The 18,107-nt window shown below is 40.3% G+C and overlaps 1 protein-coding gene across 3 annotated transcripts in view; it reads left to right on the top strand.

Annotated features, from left to right (window-relative positions):
• GRXCR2 (glutaredoxin and cysteine rich domain containing 2) overlaps positions 1 to 18,107 on the top strand; it is an 83,059-nt gene that overhangs the window by 58,811 nt on the left and 6,141 nt on the right. The window contains exons 2-3 of one of the 3 annotated variants that reach the window (XM_002816035.3): positions 10,846 to 11,240; positions 17,105 to 17,332. In XM_002816035.3, the coding sequence (XP_002816081.1) occupies positions 10,905 to 11,240; positions 17,105 to 17,332 (564 nt within the window). In that variant the 5' untranslated portion in view covers positions 10,846 to 10,904. Of the gene's footprint in view, positions 1 to 10,814; positions 11,241 to 17,104; positions 17,333 to 18,107 lie in introns of those variants that run through there. The other 2 variants (XM_063724301.1, XR_008525539.1) reach the window with 2 other exon arrangements.

Here is an 18,107-nt window from a genome sequence, read left to right as displayed (position 1 = left end):
ATGTAATCCAGCATATAAACAGAACCAATGACAAAAACCACATGATTATCTCAATAGATGCAGAAAAGGCCTATGACAAAATTCAACAATGCTTCATGCTAAAAACTCTCAATAAATTAGGTTTTTTATTATACTTTAAGTTCTAGGGTACAAGTGCACAACATGCAGGTTTGATACATAGGTATATATGTGCCATGTTGGTTTGCTGCACCCATCAACTCGTCATTTACATTAGGTACCTCTCCTAATGCTAACCCTACCCACTCCCCCCACCCCACAACAGGACCCGGTGTGTGATGTTCCCCACCCTGTGTCCAAGTATTCTCATTGTTCAATTTCCACCTATGAGTGAGAACATATGTTGTTTGGTTTTCTGTCTTTGTGATAGTTTGCTGAGAATGATGGTTTCCAGCTTCATCCATGTCCCTACAAAAGACACGAACTCGTCCTTTTTTATGGCTGCATAGTATTCCATGGTGTATATGTGCCACATTTTCTGAATCCCGTCTATAATTGCGGGACATTTGGGTTGGTTCCAAGTCTTTGCTATTGTGAATAGTGCCGCAATAAACATATGTGTGCATGTGTCTTTATGGTAGCATGATTTATAATCCTTTGGGTATATACCCAGTAATGGGATTGCTGGGTCAAATGATATTTCTAGTTCTAGATCCTTGAGGAATCGCCACACTGTCTTCCACAATGGTTGAACTAATTTACACTCCCAACAACAGTATAAAAGTGTTACTGTTTCTCCACATCCTCTCCAGCATCTGTTGTTAACTGACTTTTTAATGATTGCCATTCTAATTGGTGTGAGATGGTATCTCATTGTGGTTTTGATTTGCATTTTTCTGATGACCGGTGATGATGAGCATTCTTTCATGTGTCTGTTGGCTGCATAAATGTCTTCTTTCAAGAAGTGTCTGTTCATATCCTTCATCCACTTTGTGATGGGGTTGTTTGTTTTTTTCTTGTAAATTTGTTTGAATTCTATGTAGATTCTGGATATTAGCCCTTTGTCAGATGGGTAGATTGCAAAAATGTCCTCCCATTCTGTAGGTTGCCTGTTCACTCTGATGGTAGTTTCTTTTGCCATGCAGGAGGTCTTTAGTTTAATTAGATCCCATTTGTCTATTTTGGCTTTTGTTGTCATTGCTTTTGGTGTTTTAGACACGAAGTCCTTGCCCATGCCTATGTCCTGAATGGTATTGCCTAGGTTTTCTTCTAGGGTTTTTATGGTTTTAAGTCTAACATTTAAGTCTTTAATCCATCTTGAATTAATTTTTGTATAAGGTGTAAGGAAGGGATCCAGTTTCAGTTTTCTACATATGGCTAGCCAGTTTCCTCAGCACCATTTATTAAATAGGGAACCCTTTCCCCATTTCTTGTTTTTGTCAAGTTTGTCAAAGATCATATGGTTGTAGATGTGTGGTGTTATTTCTGAGGACTCTGTTCTGTTCCATTGGTCTATATCTCTGTTTTGGTACCAGTACCATGCTGTTTTGGTTACTGTAGGCTTGTAGTATAGTTTGAAGTCAGGTAGCATGATGCCTCCAGTTTTGTTCTTTTTGCTTAGGATTGTCTTGACAATGTGGGCTCTTTTTTGGTTCCATATGAACTTTAAAATAGTTTTTTCCAATTCTGTGAAGAAAGTCATTGTTAGCTTGATGGGTATGGCATTGAATCTATAAATTACCTTGGGCAGTATGGCCAATTTCATGATATTGATTCTTCCTATCCATGAGCATGGAATGTTCTTCCATTTGTTTGTGTCCTCTTTTATTTCATTGAGCAGTGGTTTGTATTTCTCATTGAAGAGGTCCTTCACATCTCTTGTAAGTTAGATTTCTAGGTATTTTATTCTCTTTGTAGGAATAGTGAATGGGATTTCACTCATGATTTGGCTCTCTGTTTGTTTGTTATTGGTATATAGGAATGCTTGTGATTTTTGCACATTGATTTTGTATCCTGAGACTGCTGAAGTTGCTCATCAGCTTAAGGAGATTTTGGGCTGTGATGATGGGGTTTTCTAAATATACATTCATGTCATCTGCAAACAGGGACAATTTGATTTCCTCTTTTCCTAATTGAATACCCTTCATTTCTTTCTCTTGCCTGATTGCCCTGGCCAGAACTTCCAACATTATGTTGAATAGGAGTGGTGAGAGAGGGCATTCTTGGCTTGTGCCAGTTTTCAAAGGGAATGCTTCCAGTTTTTGCCCATTCAGTATGATATTGTCTGTGGCTTTGTCATAATTAGCTCTTATTATTTTGAGATACATTCAATCGATACCTAGTTTATTGAGAGTTTTTAGCATGAAGCGTTGTTGAATTTTGTCGAAGGCCTTTTCTGTATCCATTGAGATAATCATGTGGCTTTTGTCATTGGTTCTGTTTATGTGGTGGATTAAGTTTAGTGATTTGCATATGTTGAACCAGTCTTGCATCCCAGGGATGAAGCCAACTTGATCATGGTGGATAAGCTTTTTGATGTGCTGCTGGATTCGGTTTGCCAGTATGTTACTGAGGATGTTCGCACCGATGTTTGTCAGGGATATTGGTCTAAAATTCTCTTTTCTTGTGTCTCTGCCAAGCTTTGTATCAGGATGATGCTGGCCTCATAAAGTTAGGGAGGATTCCCGCTTTTTTTATTGATTGGAATAGTTTCAGAAGAAATGGTACCAGCTCCTCTTTGTACCTCTGATAGTATTCGTCTGTGAATCTGTCAGGTCCTGGACTTTTTTTGGTCGGTAGGCTGTTAATTATTGTCTCAATTTCAGAGCCTGTTATTGGTCTATTCAGGGATTCAACTTCTTCCTAGTTTAGTCTTCAGAGGATGAATGTTTCTGGGAATTTATCCATTTCTTCTAGATTTTCTAGTTTATTTGCATAGACGTGTTTATGGTATTCTCTGATGGTAGCTTGTATTTCTGTGGGATTGGTGGTGATATCCCCTTTATCATTTTTTATTGAATCTATTTGATTCTTCTCTCTTTTCTTCTTTATTAGTCTTGCTAGTGGTCTATCAGTTTTATTGATCTTTTCAAAAAACCAGCTCCTGGATTCATTGATTTTTTTTGAAGGGTTTTTTTGAGTCTTTATCTCTCTCAGTTCTGCTCTGATCTTAGTTATTTCTTTCCTTCTGCTAGCTTTTGAATTTGTTTGCTCTTTCTTCTCTAGTTCTTTCAGTTGTGATGTTAGGGTGTTGATTTTAGATCTTCCCTGATTTCTCTTGTGGGCATTTAGTGCTATAGATTTCCCTCTGCTTTAAATGTGTCCCAGAGATTCTGGTACGTTGTGTCTTTGTTCTCATTGGTTTTAAAGAACATCTTTATTTCTGCCTTCATTTCGTTGTGTACCCAGTAGTCATTCAGGAGCAGGTTGTTCAGTTTCCATGCAGTTGTGCAGATTTGAGTGAGTTTCTTAATCCTGAGTTCTAATTTGATTGCACTGTGGTCTGAGAGACAGTTTGTGATTTCTGTTCTTTTATGTTTGCTGAGGAGTGCTTTCCTTATGTGGTCAATTTTAGAATAAGTGCAATGTGGTGCTGAGAAGAATGTATATTCTGTTGATTTGGGGTAGAGAGTTCTGTAGATGTCTTTTATGTCTGCTTGGTGCAGAGCTGAGTTCAAGTCCTGGATATCCTTGTTAACCTTCTGTCTCATTAATCTGTCTAATATTGACAGTGGGGTGTTAAAGCCTCCCATTATTATTGTGTGGGAATCTAAGTCTCTTTGTAGGTCTCTAAGGACTTCCTTTATCAATCTGGGTGTTCCTGTATTGGGTGCATATATATTTAGGATAGTTAGCTCTTCTTGTTGAATTGATCCTTTTACCATTATGTAATGGCCTTCTTTGTCTCTTTTGATCTTTGTTTGTTTAAAGTCTATTTTATCAGAGACTAAGATTGCAACCCCTGCTTTTTTTTTGCTTTCCATTTGCTTGGTAGATCTTCCTCCATCCCTTTATTTTGAGCCTATGTGTGTCTCTGCCTGTGAGGTGGGTTTCCTGAATACAGCACACTGATGGGTGTTGAGTCTTTATCCAATTTGCCAGTCTGTGTGTTTTAATTGGGGCATTTAGCCCATTTACATTTAATGTTAATATTGTTTTGTATGAATTTGATCCTGTCATTATGATGTTAGCTGGTTATTTTGCCTGTTAATTGATGCAGTTTCTTCATAGCATTGATGATCTTTACAATTTGGCATGGTTTTGCAGTGGCTGGTACCGGTTGTTCCTTTCCATGTTTAGCACTTCCTTCAGGAGCTCTTTTAGGGCAGGCCTGGTGGTGACAAAATCTCTCAGCATTTGCTTGTCTGTAAAGGATTTTATTTCTCCTTCACTTATGAAGCTTAGTTTGGCTGGATATGAAATTCTGGGTTGAAAATTCTTTTCTTTAAGAATGTTGAATATTGGCCCCCACTCTCTTCTGGCTTGTAGGGTTTCTGCTGAGAGATCCACTGTTAGTCTGATGGTCTTCCCTTTATGGGTAACCTGTCCAATCTCTCTGGCTGCCCTTACCATTCTTTCCTTTATTTCTACCTTGGTGAATCTGACAATTATGTGTCTTGAGGTTGCTCTTCTCTAGGTGTATCTTTGTGGTATTCTCTGTATTTCCTGAATTTGAATGTTGGCCTGCCTTGCTAGGTTGGGGAAGTTCTCCTGGATAATATCCTGCAGAGTGTTTTCCAACTTGGTTCCATTCTCCCCATCACTTTCAGGTACACCTATCAAATGTCAATTTGGTCTTTTCACATAGTCCCATATTTCTTGGAAGCTTTGTTCATTTCTTTTTACTCTTTTTTTCTCTAACCTTGTCTTCTTGCTTCATTTCATTCATTTGATCTTCCATCACTGATACCCTTTCTTCCACTTGATCGATTCGGGTATTGAAGCTTGTGCATGCATCATGAAGTTCTCATGCCATGGTTTTCAGCACCATCAGGTCATTTAAGGTCTTCTCTACACTGTTTATTCTAGTTAGCCATTCGTCTAACCTTTTTTTCAAGGTTTTTATCTTCCTTGTAATGGGTTTGAGCATGCTCCTTTAGCTCGGAGAAGTTTGTTATTACCAACATTCTGAAGCCTACTTCTGTCAACTCGTTAAAGTCATTCTCTGTCCAGCTTTGTTCTGTTGCTGGTGAGGAGCTGTGATCCTTTGGAGGAGAAGAGCGCTCTGGTTTTTAGAATTTTCAGTTTTTCTGCTCTGGTTTCTCCCCATCTTTGTGGTTTTTATCTACCTTTGGTATTTGATGTTGGTGACCTACAGATGGGGTTTTGGTGTAGACGTCCTTTTTGTTGATGTTGGTGCTGTTCCTGTTTGTTAGTTTTCCTTCTAACTGTCAGGTCCCTCAGCTGCAGGTCTGTTGGAGTTTGCTGGAGGTCCACTCCAGACCCTGTTTGCTTAGGTATCACCAGTAGATGCTGCAGAACAGCAGATTGCAGAACAGCAAATATTGCTGCCTAATCCTTCCTCTGGAAGCTTCGTCCCAGAGAGGCACCCACCTATATGAGGTGTCTGTTGGCCCCTACTGGGAAGTGTCTCCCCTTTAGGCTACGTGGGAGTCAGGGACCCAATTAAGGAGGCAGTCTGTCCATTCTCAGAGCTCAACATCCATGCTGGGAGAACCACTGCTCTCTTCAGAGCTGTCAGACAGGGACGATTAAGTCTACAGAAGATGTCTGCTGCCTTTTGTTCAGCTATGCCCTGCCCACAGAGGTGGAGTCTATAGAGGCAGTAGGCTGTGCAGAGCTGTGGTGGGCTCTGCCCAGTTCGAGCTTCTTGGTGGCTTTGTTTATCTACTCAAGCCTCAGCAATGGCAGATGCCCCTCCCTCAGCCAGGCTGCTGCCTCGCAGTTTGATCTCAGACTGCTGCATTAGCAGCGAGCAAGGCTCCGTGGGCTTGGGACCCACTGAGCCAGGCATGGGAGAGAATCTCCTTGTCTGCCAGTTGCTTAGACCTTGGGAAAAGTGCCGTATTCAGGTGGGAGTGTCCCATTTTTCCAGGTACAGTCTGTCACGGCTTCCTTGGCTAGGAAAAGGGAAATCCCCTGACCCCTTGCACTTCCCAGGTGTGGCGATGCTGTGCCCTGCTTTGGCTCGCCCTGCATGGGCTGCACCCACTGTCCAACCAGTCCCAGTGAGATGAACCAGGTACCTCAGTTGGAAATTCAGAAATCATCTGTCTTCTGAGTCAATCATGCTGGGAGCTACAGACTGGAGCTGTTCCTATTCGGCCATCTTGGAACAGATCTCTTCTACACAGTTTTATAATATAAATTCTATGTCACAGAACATAAAATCTGTTATACCTTTTCCTACTTAATTTGTATCATAAACCTGTTTCCATATTATTTTCTTATTATTTCCATATGAGGCAGGAGAATCACTTGAACCTGGGAGGCAGAGGTTGCAGTGAGCCAAGATTGCAGCATTGCATTCCAGCCTGGCAACAGGGCGAGACTCTGTTTCAAAAAAAAAAAAAAAAAAAAAATAGTGAAGAGGTAGGATCAGAAGTTTTTTTTTTTTTTTAATCTACCTTTCTACTAAGGACAAGTGTCTCCTTTTTTTTTGTTAACCTTTTAAAAATGACTACATAATTTTTCATATTGTGGCATTCCTACTGTTGAACATTTAAGTTTTTTTCAATCTTTTTCCCAGTATGAATAATATTTTGGGGAGTATCTTTAAATAAATATCTTTCTTTCTTTAAAATTATTTTCTGAAGAGAAATAATTGGGTAGAAAGGAATGGATCTTTTTTCATTTATTTTATTATTGCTTATCAAAGTAAGACAAACTTATCACAGACAAGTAAAATATGATTAAACTGGGAAAGAAAAAAAAAACACTCAAAATCCTCCACCCAGTTGCCAGAGTCAACTGATATTAGTATTTTGCCATGATTTCTTTGGATATATGGAGCTACAGTATTTTCTTTCTTAGGAGGTTTCAAGTATATAAATATTTTTAAGGCTTTTGATAACACTGCCAAAATTGCTTTCGATTTATCAATTTGTTCTTCTTCTTGAAGTGTATTTGTGACTATTCTGGAAACACCAACATCTGAAAATTTTCAGATGAACATGGTTGTTTCAAAACTTCCCATGATTTTAGGTTGGCTCACTGAAAATCTGTCTGTGAACATGGGAAATGGCATGAAAAAGTGTTGAAGAAATGTTACTTGGAAAACTCACCTCCAGCTTTGTTTTTGTTGTTGTTACTGACATTCATTTTGGGGCAATTGAAAATGTTTACTTGACAGTTGTGGAAGTCAGCTCACTGGTTTTTCTAGATGAAGATAGGCTGTTGGTTATTTATTAATATTTGTTTCCTGGGAGAGATAGAAGGAAGTATTCTTCTAGTTAGGAGTTCCCAATCTTTTTCATGGCATGGCACACATAGAAAATAATTGTTGCATGCCTTGGTCTCAGCTACTCAGGAGGCTGAGGAGGGAGGATTTCTTGAGCCGAGGAGGTGGAGGTTGCAGTGAGCTAAGGCTGCACCACTGCACTCCAACCTGGGCGACAGAGCAAGACCATGTCTCAAAAAAAAAAAAAAAAGGGAAGTAATAATTGTTACATTTATATGTGTGTGTGTGTGTGTGTGTGTGTGTGTATATATATATATATATATATATATATATATATATATATATACAATTTTTTAAGAGACAGGGTCTCACTCTGTCAACCAGGCTGGAGTGCAGTGGCATAACTATAGCTTCACTTTAGCCTCAAACTCCTGGGCTCAAGCAATCCTCTTGCCTCAGCCTCTTGAGTAGCTGGGACTACAGACACGCACCACCATGCCCAGATAATTTTTTAAAAACTTTTTGTAGAGACAAAGTCTCATTTTGTTGCCCAGGCTGGTCTCAAACTCTTGGGCTCAAGCAACCCTCATGCCTCAGCCTCCTGAGTAGCTGGGATTACAGATGTGGGCCACCATGCCCAGCTTGATATTGTTCTATATGGTGAAGTAAATGAATAAGGCTAATGTAGTCCTGGGGGACACCTGGCTGCCATGAGGGCTGAGAGATCAAGGTCTCAGTCTCCTGTAATTCATTGATGGTATGTGCATCCTGGGGGAGTTACAATGTTATGAAAAGTGTATCTTTCTTTTTCTTTAAACATTGTTTCCCTAGTTCTTCTCTCTCACCTATTTCTTGCACTAGTTACACAGGGAATTTACAACCGTGACACCTCTCCTTAGTAGAAAGGTAGATTTAAAAAAAAAAGACACCTCTCCTTAGTAGAAAGGTAGATTAAAAAAAAAATCTTCTGATCCTACTTCTTCACTATTCTTTTTTTTTTTTTTTTTTTTTTTTCTTTTTTTTTTGATGGAGTCTCGCTCTGTCACCAGGCTGGAGTGCAGTGGTGCAATCTTGGCTCACTGCAACCTCTGCCTCCCCATTTCAAGTGATTCTCCTGCCCCAGCCTCCTGAGTAGCTGGGACTATAGGTGCCTGCCACCACGCCCAGCTAATTTTTGTATTTTTAGTAGAGATGGGGTTTCACCACGTTGGCCAGGATGGTCTTGATCTCTTGACCTCGTGATCCACCTGCCTTGGCCCTCCAAAGTGCTGGGATTACAGGCGTGAGCCACCGTGCCAGTCCCCTCTTCACTATTCTACACAAAATATGCTGAACTCCTTTTCGAAAAGCTTTGTGTATTTGGTTTCTCTCGCTTGAAGTCATTCATTCAACAATTATCGAGTTCTATTATGTACTGGGCACTTTGATAAACACTAGGAGTAGAGAGACGGTAAGGACAGCTTCTGACTGTTCACAGTTGAATGGAGGGAAAGATAGGAAGGGCAAGGGAAAGTGAGAAGCACCTGAATGGCGGTATGTCCGAAAGTCCCATGGCACTCTCCCTGGGGCAGGTGGGAAGGCTACCCGGAAGCAGCGACATTTGAGGTGTGACTTGAAGGAGGAATGGAAGTTTGACACTCTAAATCAGGAAAGAGTACTGGATAAGAGACAGAAACTTGTGGGTTTGAGAAATGGGTAAGCTTGTTGGCGTAACTGGAACACCAATCCCAGGCAGCCCTTAGAAGAGTGACAGAGGGCAAGGCTGGAAAGGAAGGAAGGTGAGGCTGGTTTTTGAGGGGCTTTGCCTGTCACATGGAACAGTTAAGACTTATGCCCTGATCCACTGGAAAAGATTTTTCAGCAGGAGACTGACACCTGCGGACTTGTTGTTTTGGACTATCGCTCTCACATCAATATGGAGAATGGAATTGGGGGTGAGTAGGTAAGTCCTTGGGAGACAGCTGCAACTTTAAAAATCGAAGTGATGAGGGTTTGACCTAGGGCCAGGGTGATAGGGGTGGATGAAAGAAGGAGGTGGTGAAAGAATCCATGTGAATGGGCTGGGCATGGTGGCTCATGCCTGTAATCCCAGCACTTTGGGAGGCTGAGGAGGGTGGATCACGAGGTCAAGAGATCGAGACCATCCTGGCCAACATGGTGAAACCCCACCTCTACTAAAAATACAAAAATTAGCTGGGCATGGTGGCGTGCGCCTGTAGTCCCAGCTACTTGGGTGGCTGAGGCAGGAGAATTGCTCGAACTCAGGAGGCGGAGGTTGCAGTGAGCCGAGATCGTGCCACTGCACTCCAGCCTGGCAACAGAGCGAGACTCCGTCTCAACAAAAAAAAAAAAAAAAAAAAAAAAAAAAAAAAGAATCCAAGTGAATGCTGTAGGGGAACAGGAGGGGTCAATTTGGGCAACTCAGTAAATGGTGATGCTGGTAGCAAAGACAGGGAGAAAGGCTTTACTCCACTTTCAGCTCCTCACATCCAACCTACCCTTTCCTACCCAGCCCAAAGGCCCTTTTTTTTACAAATCTTCTTCCATCGTTGTCTCCTTAGAGGCCACTTCCTTCCCAGAGTGGCTCTTTTGGGATTCAGCTGTGGGCAATTTGCTCTCTAAGCATGAGGTTATTATTTCACCTGTGTTAGGTCTGTATGGGATTGTAGAACTGTTCTCAGGCCCAGATCACATGCTTCTGTACTATTCACCCTAGCCACTAGTTCAGTGTGGGGCATTTACGAAGTCCAACAGGCAGTGGGGACTTGTGCTGTGCTTGCAAATGAAATCTTAAATATAAAATACATACCAAGTGGAGCTGCTCTGGTTAGAGTAGGGGGAGAAGGCCCAGAATCCAGGACCCTCGGCCTTCTCCTGTTCTTAGCAGCAGCCCCCAAGAACCTCCACTATATCTAGGACCTCATTCCCTCTTCTAGAACCAGAACTGGAAAACTTCTGGTTATGTGGGCTGATCTTGGGTTTTGGAGTCAGATAGATCTGGGTTCAAATCCCTGCTCTGTCACTTACTTAGGTGTAATAGAGCAGACAAATGATGAAGATAAATGACAAGTTGCTCTAAGCCTCACTTTCCCCTCTGTAAAACAAAGATAAGATTTTCTTTGTAGGGTTATTGTGAGGATGAAATAAAATAATGCATGTAACAATCTGTGGCACTTATGAAATGCTCACTAGATTTTAATTGTCATTGCTAACAATAAGAAGACACTTGTTAACTAATTGAGTGTCTGATCCTTATTGAATTGGCACATGTTCGGTCTAAATAAACTTCATCCTCAGGTTAAGAAAAGCTAGAGTTGGGGTGAAGTCATGGTGAGCTTGGGATTATGAGAAGAATCAATCTTGTCTTATATTCCATCCACTCCATCAAACCAGAATCACCTGCCTTTTCATGAGGGTCTATCAATATTTAATGTATGGGTGTCAGTTGCTGTAAACTGACCATACCCCAGCAACAACTTGAATTAATTATATGCAGGAGGAGAGAAAATAAAATGCCTTTTTCTCAGAGGCCCAAGTTTCACCGGCTGCACGGAAGGCTGGAGACCACAGGGTCAACTTTCTGCTGATGGAGGACCTTGAGAAAAAGCTGAATCAGAAGAGTGATGGCAAACCCCGGAAAGTACGATTTAAAATCTCCTCCTCCTACAGCGGTCGAGTATTGAAGCAGGTCTTTGAGGATGGGCAGGAATTACAGTCACCAAAGGAGGAATACCCTCACAGTTTTCTGCAAGAGTCTCTTGAACCAATGGATGGTGTTTATGGGTCTGGGGAAGTCCCCAGGCCCCAGCTGTGCTCCCCTAAGCTGACTGCTCAGAGGATCAGTGTGTTTAGAGAGGGTAATGCCTACACCTTGGCAGGCGGCCAGCCTCGGTTCAACGATTACAAGGCGAATGACCATAAGGTTGGTATTGTGCATGGCATATAGGCTTTAAGGGTAGGGCTTCCTAAAACGTGTTTAGAGAAACTCCTAAATGGTTCAGATTTGTGTCTTGCTCCCCCTCCAGTACCAACCAGAACTATTGGTGCACCAAATGGGAAGCTGTTATTAGACGAATTATTTCTGGGGTAAAAATAACATGCTTGTTGACTACTAATTGGAAAGTGCAATGAGCATATATAGTATTCAAATTCCATCCAAGGTAATTCATTGTAATTGGATCTTTGACTGAGTTTTCCTGGAATGTAAATTAAATAGAGGTGCAGTGGTTTTCAGGTTGTCAGACTGCGATTTTAGACAATTATGCAGTCGTTTTGTTTCCTGAAAGAGCTGATTGAAAGTGCTCATTTTACTCCAGCCAATTACTGAGCTTGCAGTTTATCCATGTCTTGTTTTTTTACCCCTATTGTCTTCCTCCTACTGCCTGCTTTGTCTATTTATTTTTCCTTTCCATTGCTCCTTAGCATAAGCTCTGGGTAGTTGGAGTCCTGGGAAGGGATGGTGAAACACAAATCAGCCAGAGGACATGTTATGTGAGGAAGAAGTTTGAGCTAATGGTTCGATTGAAACATGTGTTTAATCTATGAATTTCAATTACTTCCCAGTACCATGGATAATCAAAAGTCCATACGTGATTTTCTTTTAAGGTAGAACCTGGAAAACATTCACTGGTATCCAAAAATTCATAGGAGATGTATATATGCTGTCAGTGGGACCATGAATGCCTTTTTAAAAAAGATAAAATACAATTATATAATGTATCCACCTTATTAATGAATAGCACACCAGGATGTGTTCTCATCTTTAAAATGTGAAAGCCAGATAATTACTCTTGAATTATTTTTATTGTCAGTTTCCTAAGGGAATAGATAACACATCTATTGCAGACAAATGTATTACTGGCTTTACTGGCATTGGTAAAAGTATAATTATGGGCATGTTCACAATTACCAAAGATAACACTAGGCTTGTTTTTGATATTAAAGGGGGCTGAAATGAATGACCTCTTATCTTAATGGGGTGACGTATGCATTACAAAGTGTCATCACATACTATCTCTGTCTATATATATGGCATTGGGTCTTTACTATAACCTTGGGGAGAAAAGCCAAAGTATGGTCATTCCCATTTTGCAGATGAGAAAAATTGAGTGCCAAGTTGTTAAGGGATCCATCTGATACTACAGGGTCATTGGGTACAGAGTCAGAATAAGAATCCAGATCTGATTCTACAAATGTTTTGCTTTAGGGCATGTTCCTTTTTTTAGAGAACCATATTATTACATAATAATAATAGCTACCATTTTTTGAGTGCTTATTAGATCCTAGGTACTTGGCTAGTCTTGTACTTATACTATTTCTTTTTAACTATGCCTTATTTGTAGATTTAGAATTTACAAAGACACAGTTCATGCAAACCTTATACAAGGCCACAGTAGATAAATTTTGGGTTGCTTGATCTTCATAAGTCATGTGCTAAATTTAGCATTTATGAAAATGTATAATTTTTTTTTCTTTTTTAGAGACAGGGTCTCATCTGTCAACCAGGCTGGAGTGCAGTGGTATGATCATAACTCACAGCAATCTCAAACTCCTGGGCTCAAGGGATCCTCCTGCCTCAGCCTCTCTGGTAGCTAGGACTATAGAATTTATAAATCTAGGTAAATGAGTCTTCATGGCAGCATGGCTCAGTTGGTTAAAACACAGTACTCTATGTGTTTTAGAGGCCATGTTGAAGGTCCGATTCCTGCTTGGCCTCATTATCTCTGTTTTCTTTGTTTCCTGATCAAGTGTCCCATCCCAATCATAGCCAGCTTCTGAGCATGAGAGTGGCCAGGATGGATTCATGTAGCTCCACACCCTGGAATCATTTGTCAATGTGGTATTTATGAAAAAGAATAAAATGAGAGCTAATGTCATGACTTTTCAATAACGAATCCAAATGTAAAACACTTCCTAGTAAATATTGGCTATGAGACCACATTGGGTAGCAATTAAGTGCAATAATTCAAAGCAAGGGCTCTGAACTCAAACAGATATATGTACAATATTGTTCATAGCAGCATTATTCTCAATTGCCTAAAGGTGGAAAGAATCCAAATGTCTATAGACTGATGAATGGATAAACAAGATGCGGTATGTACATATAACACAATTCAGTCTTGAAAAGGAAGGCCATTTTGACACATGCACAACGTAGATGACCCTTGAAGACATTATACTAAATGAAATAAGCCAGTCATGAAAACACAAATACTGTATGATTGCACTTATTTGAGGTACCTAGAGTAGTTCAAAATCATAGAGACAGCAAGTAGAATGGTGGATGGCAGGGGCTGGGGGCAGGGGAGAAGAAGAGTCATTGTTTAATGGATACGGGTTTTCAATTTGGGAAGAAGAAAACGTTCTGGAGATGAATGGTGGTGATGGCTGCACAGTAATGTGAATGCACTTAATGTCACTGAGTTATATACTTAGAAAGGGTTAAAATGGTAAATTCTATGTTATGTACAGATTACCATGATTATATATATATATATATATATCTTTCTAAAAAACAAGGACTTTGATACCTGTCAAACCTGAGCTTGATGTTCAGTCCTACCCATTTACTGGGTAAGCTCGAACAAACTAGTTAACCCTGTTGACCTTCAACATCATTGTGATATGAGGGTAATCAAAGGAGTTGCTTAAGAGTTGTTGTGATGATTTTAAAAGATAACACATAAGAAGCTCAGGCCAGGCACGGTGGCTCACACCTGTAATCCCAGCACTTGGGGAGACCGAGGAGGGCAGATCACGAGGTCAGGAGATGGAGACCATCCTGGCTAACATGGTGAAACCCTGTCTCTACTAAAAACACAAAAAATTAGCCAGATGTGGTGGTGGGCACCTGTAGTCCCAGCTACTTGGGAGGCTGAGGCAGGAGAATGGCATGAACCCGTGAGGCGGAGCTTGCAGTGAGCCGAGATTGTGCCACTGTACTCCAGCCTGGGTGACAGAGCAAGACTCCGTCTCAAAAAAAAAAAAAAAAAAAAGAGAAAAAAGAAGCTCTTAGCATTGTGCCTGGCACATTTTATGTGCTTAGTGAATGTTACCCACCATTGTAATAATGAGCAGGTTCTTATCAAAGAAATGTTGAGTCTTTTAAATTTTATGTGGTGGGTAGAGAAAAAAGTTATAAATAATAAAAATATTTTAAGCAATTAAAACTGAAGTTTATAAGGTTCAAAGAAAATGGAAGGGAAAAGGAAGGGAGGTAACATTTACTGAACACCTACTTTATACATATTGCATAATTTCATCTTCACAACATTTCTATGAGAGTTTTACAGATTGGAAAAACGGAAGTTCATAAGGGTTAACTAACTTGCAAATCTCATACAGTTGTCAAACATCATTTTAATACAATCTGAACTCAGGTCTGTCTATCTCCAAAGCCCACTGAATTTCTAGTACCCGGTAAGGCATTTCTGCATTTAAAAACAGAGCAGTGGAAAGATTTAATAGTGCCTGATCAATAATCTCTAGGCATGTTGCCACAGACAAAAGAGTATTTACAAGTGCTCAATCACACAGGTTGCCATTCTGTGCACTAGAAAGGAAATGAAAAATTCTTGGCTCTGTCCTGGCCCTCTGTCATGTAGGAGTGGGTGTTCCCCATTGACATTTGATGTAACCACATAACATGAACTTTCATTACACACAGACAGTTTTCTTAGACACAAGGAAGAATTTGCCTATCTTAAACACACCTTAAAAGTGACTTGAGACCCTCCATCTTTGGGGTACATCAAAAAATAAACTTGCTATCTTGGGTGTCTCAGACATTGAGCAGCTCAGAAACAGGGGTTTGGAGTAGGTGATCTCAGATTCTCTTAGCATATTGAGAGTTTTGTCTTGAAAAAAATCAGCTCTAGAGATGAAAAGCTTCCTAGTAACTGAACCTCATTGGCTATTACTGGAAGTAGAAATGGAACCTTCGAAAAGTACCACCATCCTTATCTTCTGATATTCAGAAACTGATAGTCCAGAGTGTGAAATAAGAATCCAGCCTGCATAAAACAATAGGAAATGGAAGCTGCTACACGATCCCTTGAAGAAAGGGAGAGAAAATTGGGCCAGATAGGAAGCTTGTGGCTTAATAAATAATTATTGAAAACGCCATGGGTGTTTCAACAAAGAGAGCCTGAATACTGAAGTCTTGCTCAAGCCAGGTTTTGGCTGAGTATCTTTTAAATACAGGACTGCTTAACTGTAGCGTATAAATAGATTTGGTTTATACAGTCCTATAAGCAGGGCAGAATACTTCATGCTGAAGTATTTAGTTGTGTAGTATGATTGTGCAAGCACTACAGAAGAATAATTTTAAATAATAACAATGGCAACAGTTCTCACAATCTGCATAGTATCTCCAGCTTTTGCAAACCCTATTTTATATGTTTTTCGTGGTACCTCCCACCCCCAGAAGTTGATATAATTAGCCTCAGGAATGAAAGTAAAAATATTTAACCACAGGAACATTGCTCAATCAGCAGAGAAGCCAATAGAGTGTTGGAGAAGGGTACTGAGACTTGGGTCCCTAAGTATTAACTCTTACATCACTAGGTTTAGGGATGTTAGAGGCTCCCTGAAGGGAGGCTGGGTAATTGGAGGGCACTCAGGAGTCTCAGGACAACATGTTTACCACTCAGTATGGAAGCATTTCTGTATTTTAATCACTAGCTTCATTGTGGTGATGCCTACCAGCTGGATGTCAGCCCCTTTGCAAATGAGCAAACTGAAGTTGAGAGGTTACATGACTTTCCTGTATGTCACAATCACACTACACAACTAAATGCCTCAGCATGAAATACTCTGCCCTGCTTACAGAACTGTATAAACCAAATCTGTTTAGATGCTGCAGTCAGGCAGTCTTCTATTTAAAGTAATTTCTAAACAGTTACCCTCCAGTCCTCTCTACTGCATTGTGGTATTATCCAGGTTTATTCTTGAGCAAATGATTAAGTAACACATGACAAATCCATGCAAGAGAACAAAAGCTATTAATAATGATGCTTTAGAAGTCTATTTATTAGCATAGATGATTTTCATATTATATAGCTAATAAAAAAATAGGTTGCAACAGAGTATATATTATGATCCTATTTTTTGGGGGGGGAATACTTTTAAATAGTGTGATATAGGTGGTAAAAATATGGGCTTTAGGGTGACAGACTTGGGTTCCAATTCTAGTTACAGTGCCCGAATAACTCTGTCACCTTGGTGAGGCACTTAACCCCACTGAGGCTCAGTCTCCTCACCTTAAAATGTGGAAACCATAGCATCTGCTTCATAGGGATGTTTGGGGAGAAACTGAGGCAATGTTGGTAAAATGCTTAGCATGATGCCTGAGACACAAATAGTGCTCAATAAATGGTATCTACTAATATTATTATTTATGCTGATAAAAAATTAGAGAGATATTTATATAAAACAAAAAAGTGTTCCTCTGTATTTATTAAACACTCATTGTACCCAGCCCTGCATTGGCTGTTGGGGTATGCAGTACACATAGAAACTCTAGTCCCTGCTCTCCAGACTCTAATACTCTGAGTAGTTCAGCTTTGATTGGTCACCATCAACAGGAAGAAGGAAGCTGGCTTTCATGGCTTTTAGAGAGAGCAAACAGACCAGGGAATGAACTGTGACTTTGGGGTCTGATGGGATCAAAAATGCTGGGTGGTAGAAGTTCCTTCTCTATTGTTTCCTGGTATGTTGGATAGGTTCTGCAGCCCTCTACTTGGTGATTGGTGGTAAAGTTTCCATGCTCATTCTCCATTTCTCTAGCCCCTACCTATTATAGATTTTGGAAAGATAATCATCTACACTAATAACCTGAAAATCATTCGAACCCCAATGGACAAGAGAGATTTTGTGAGGAAAATTCTCCAGAAGGAAGAGGAGGCTGGGGAAGAGTCTCTGATGAACAAAGAAGAAAGCTATGGAGGCAGGGACCAGCACGATAGAACTTTGGTGGAGGCAGAAAGCACATTCCCCCAAAACCGGTATACACAGGTGCGTTGGGGAGCTTGACTATCCTGCTCGGAGCTGGCCCTACAGCAATGGTCTCCAAGCTGGCTTGATTGTACACTGCTTAAGTAAAATCTTTTGAATATGAATACCTAAGATACCTAAATTTGAAGATATGAGGAATTTTAACATTTGTTATATTTTAATGGTACATTGTTAGCAATAGTAGTTATAAGTCCATATTTCAGATACTCTAAATTTTTAATTTTTTGGCTGACTTCTTTTTAGATCTGATTAAATATTTATTGTTTTCACTGTGCAATGTGGTTTATGAACAGCTGGTTCTAGAGGTGGAAAAAAATATCAGCCCTATATTTTCTTTCTTTTTCTTTTTTTTTTTTTTGAGAAGGAGTTTCACTCTTTTTGCCTGGGCTGGATTGCAATGGTGTGATCTCAGCTCACTGCAACCTCTGTCTCCTGGATAAGTGATTCTCCTGCCTCAGCCTCCCGAGTAGCTGGGATTTCAGGCACCCACCACCATGCCTGTCTAATTTTTTTTTTTATTTTTAATAGAGATGGGATTTCACCATGTTGGCCAGGCTGGTCCTGAACTCCTGTCTTCAAGTGATCCCTCTGCCTCGGCCTCCCAAAGTGCTGGGATTACAAGCGTGAGCCACTGTGCCTGGCCTGGCCCTATCTTTTCTTATGGCTTCACTTGTTCTTCTATTATTGGTGTTATCCATGATCCATAGTCTCCTGGAAGACATCATGTAAAGTCATGATTCCATTTGGCAGATTAGTTTAGCTAAAACTAAGGAGT

Source organism: Pongo abelii, chromosome 4, assembly GCF_028885655.2.
Source record: "Pongo abelii isolate AG06213 chromosome 4, NHGRI_mPonAbe1-v2.0_pri, whole genome shotgun sequence".
Classification (NCBI taxonomy): domain Eukaryota; kingdom Metazoa; phylum Chordata; class Mammalia; order Primates; family Hominidae; genus Pongo; species Pongo abelii.
The sequence above is the reverse complement of the archived record's forward strand: the minus strand, read 5'-3'. Positions and strand labels throughout refer to the sequence as shown.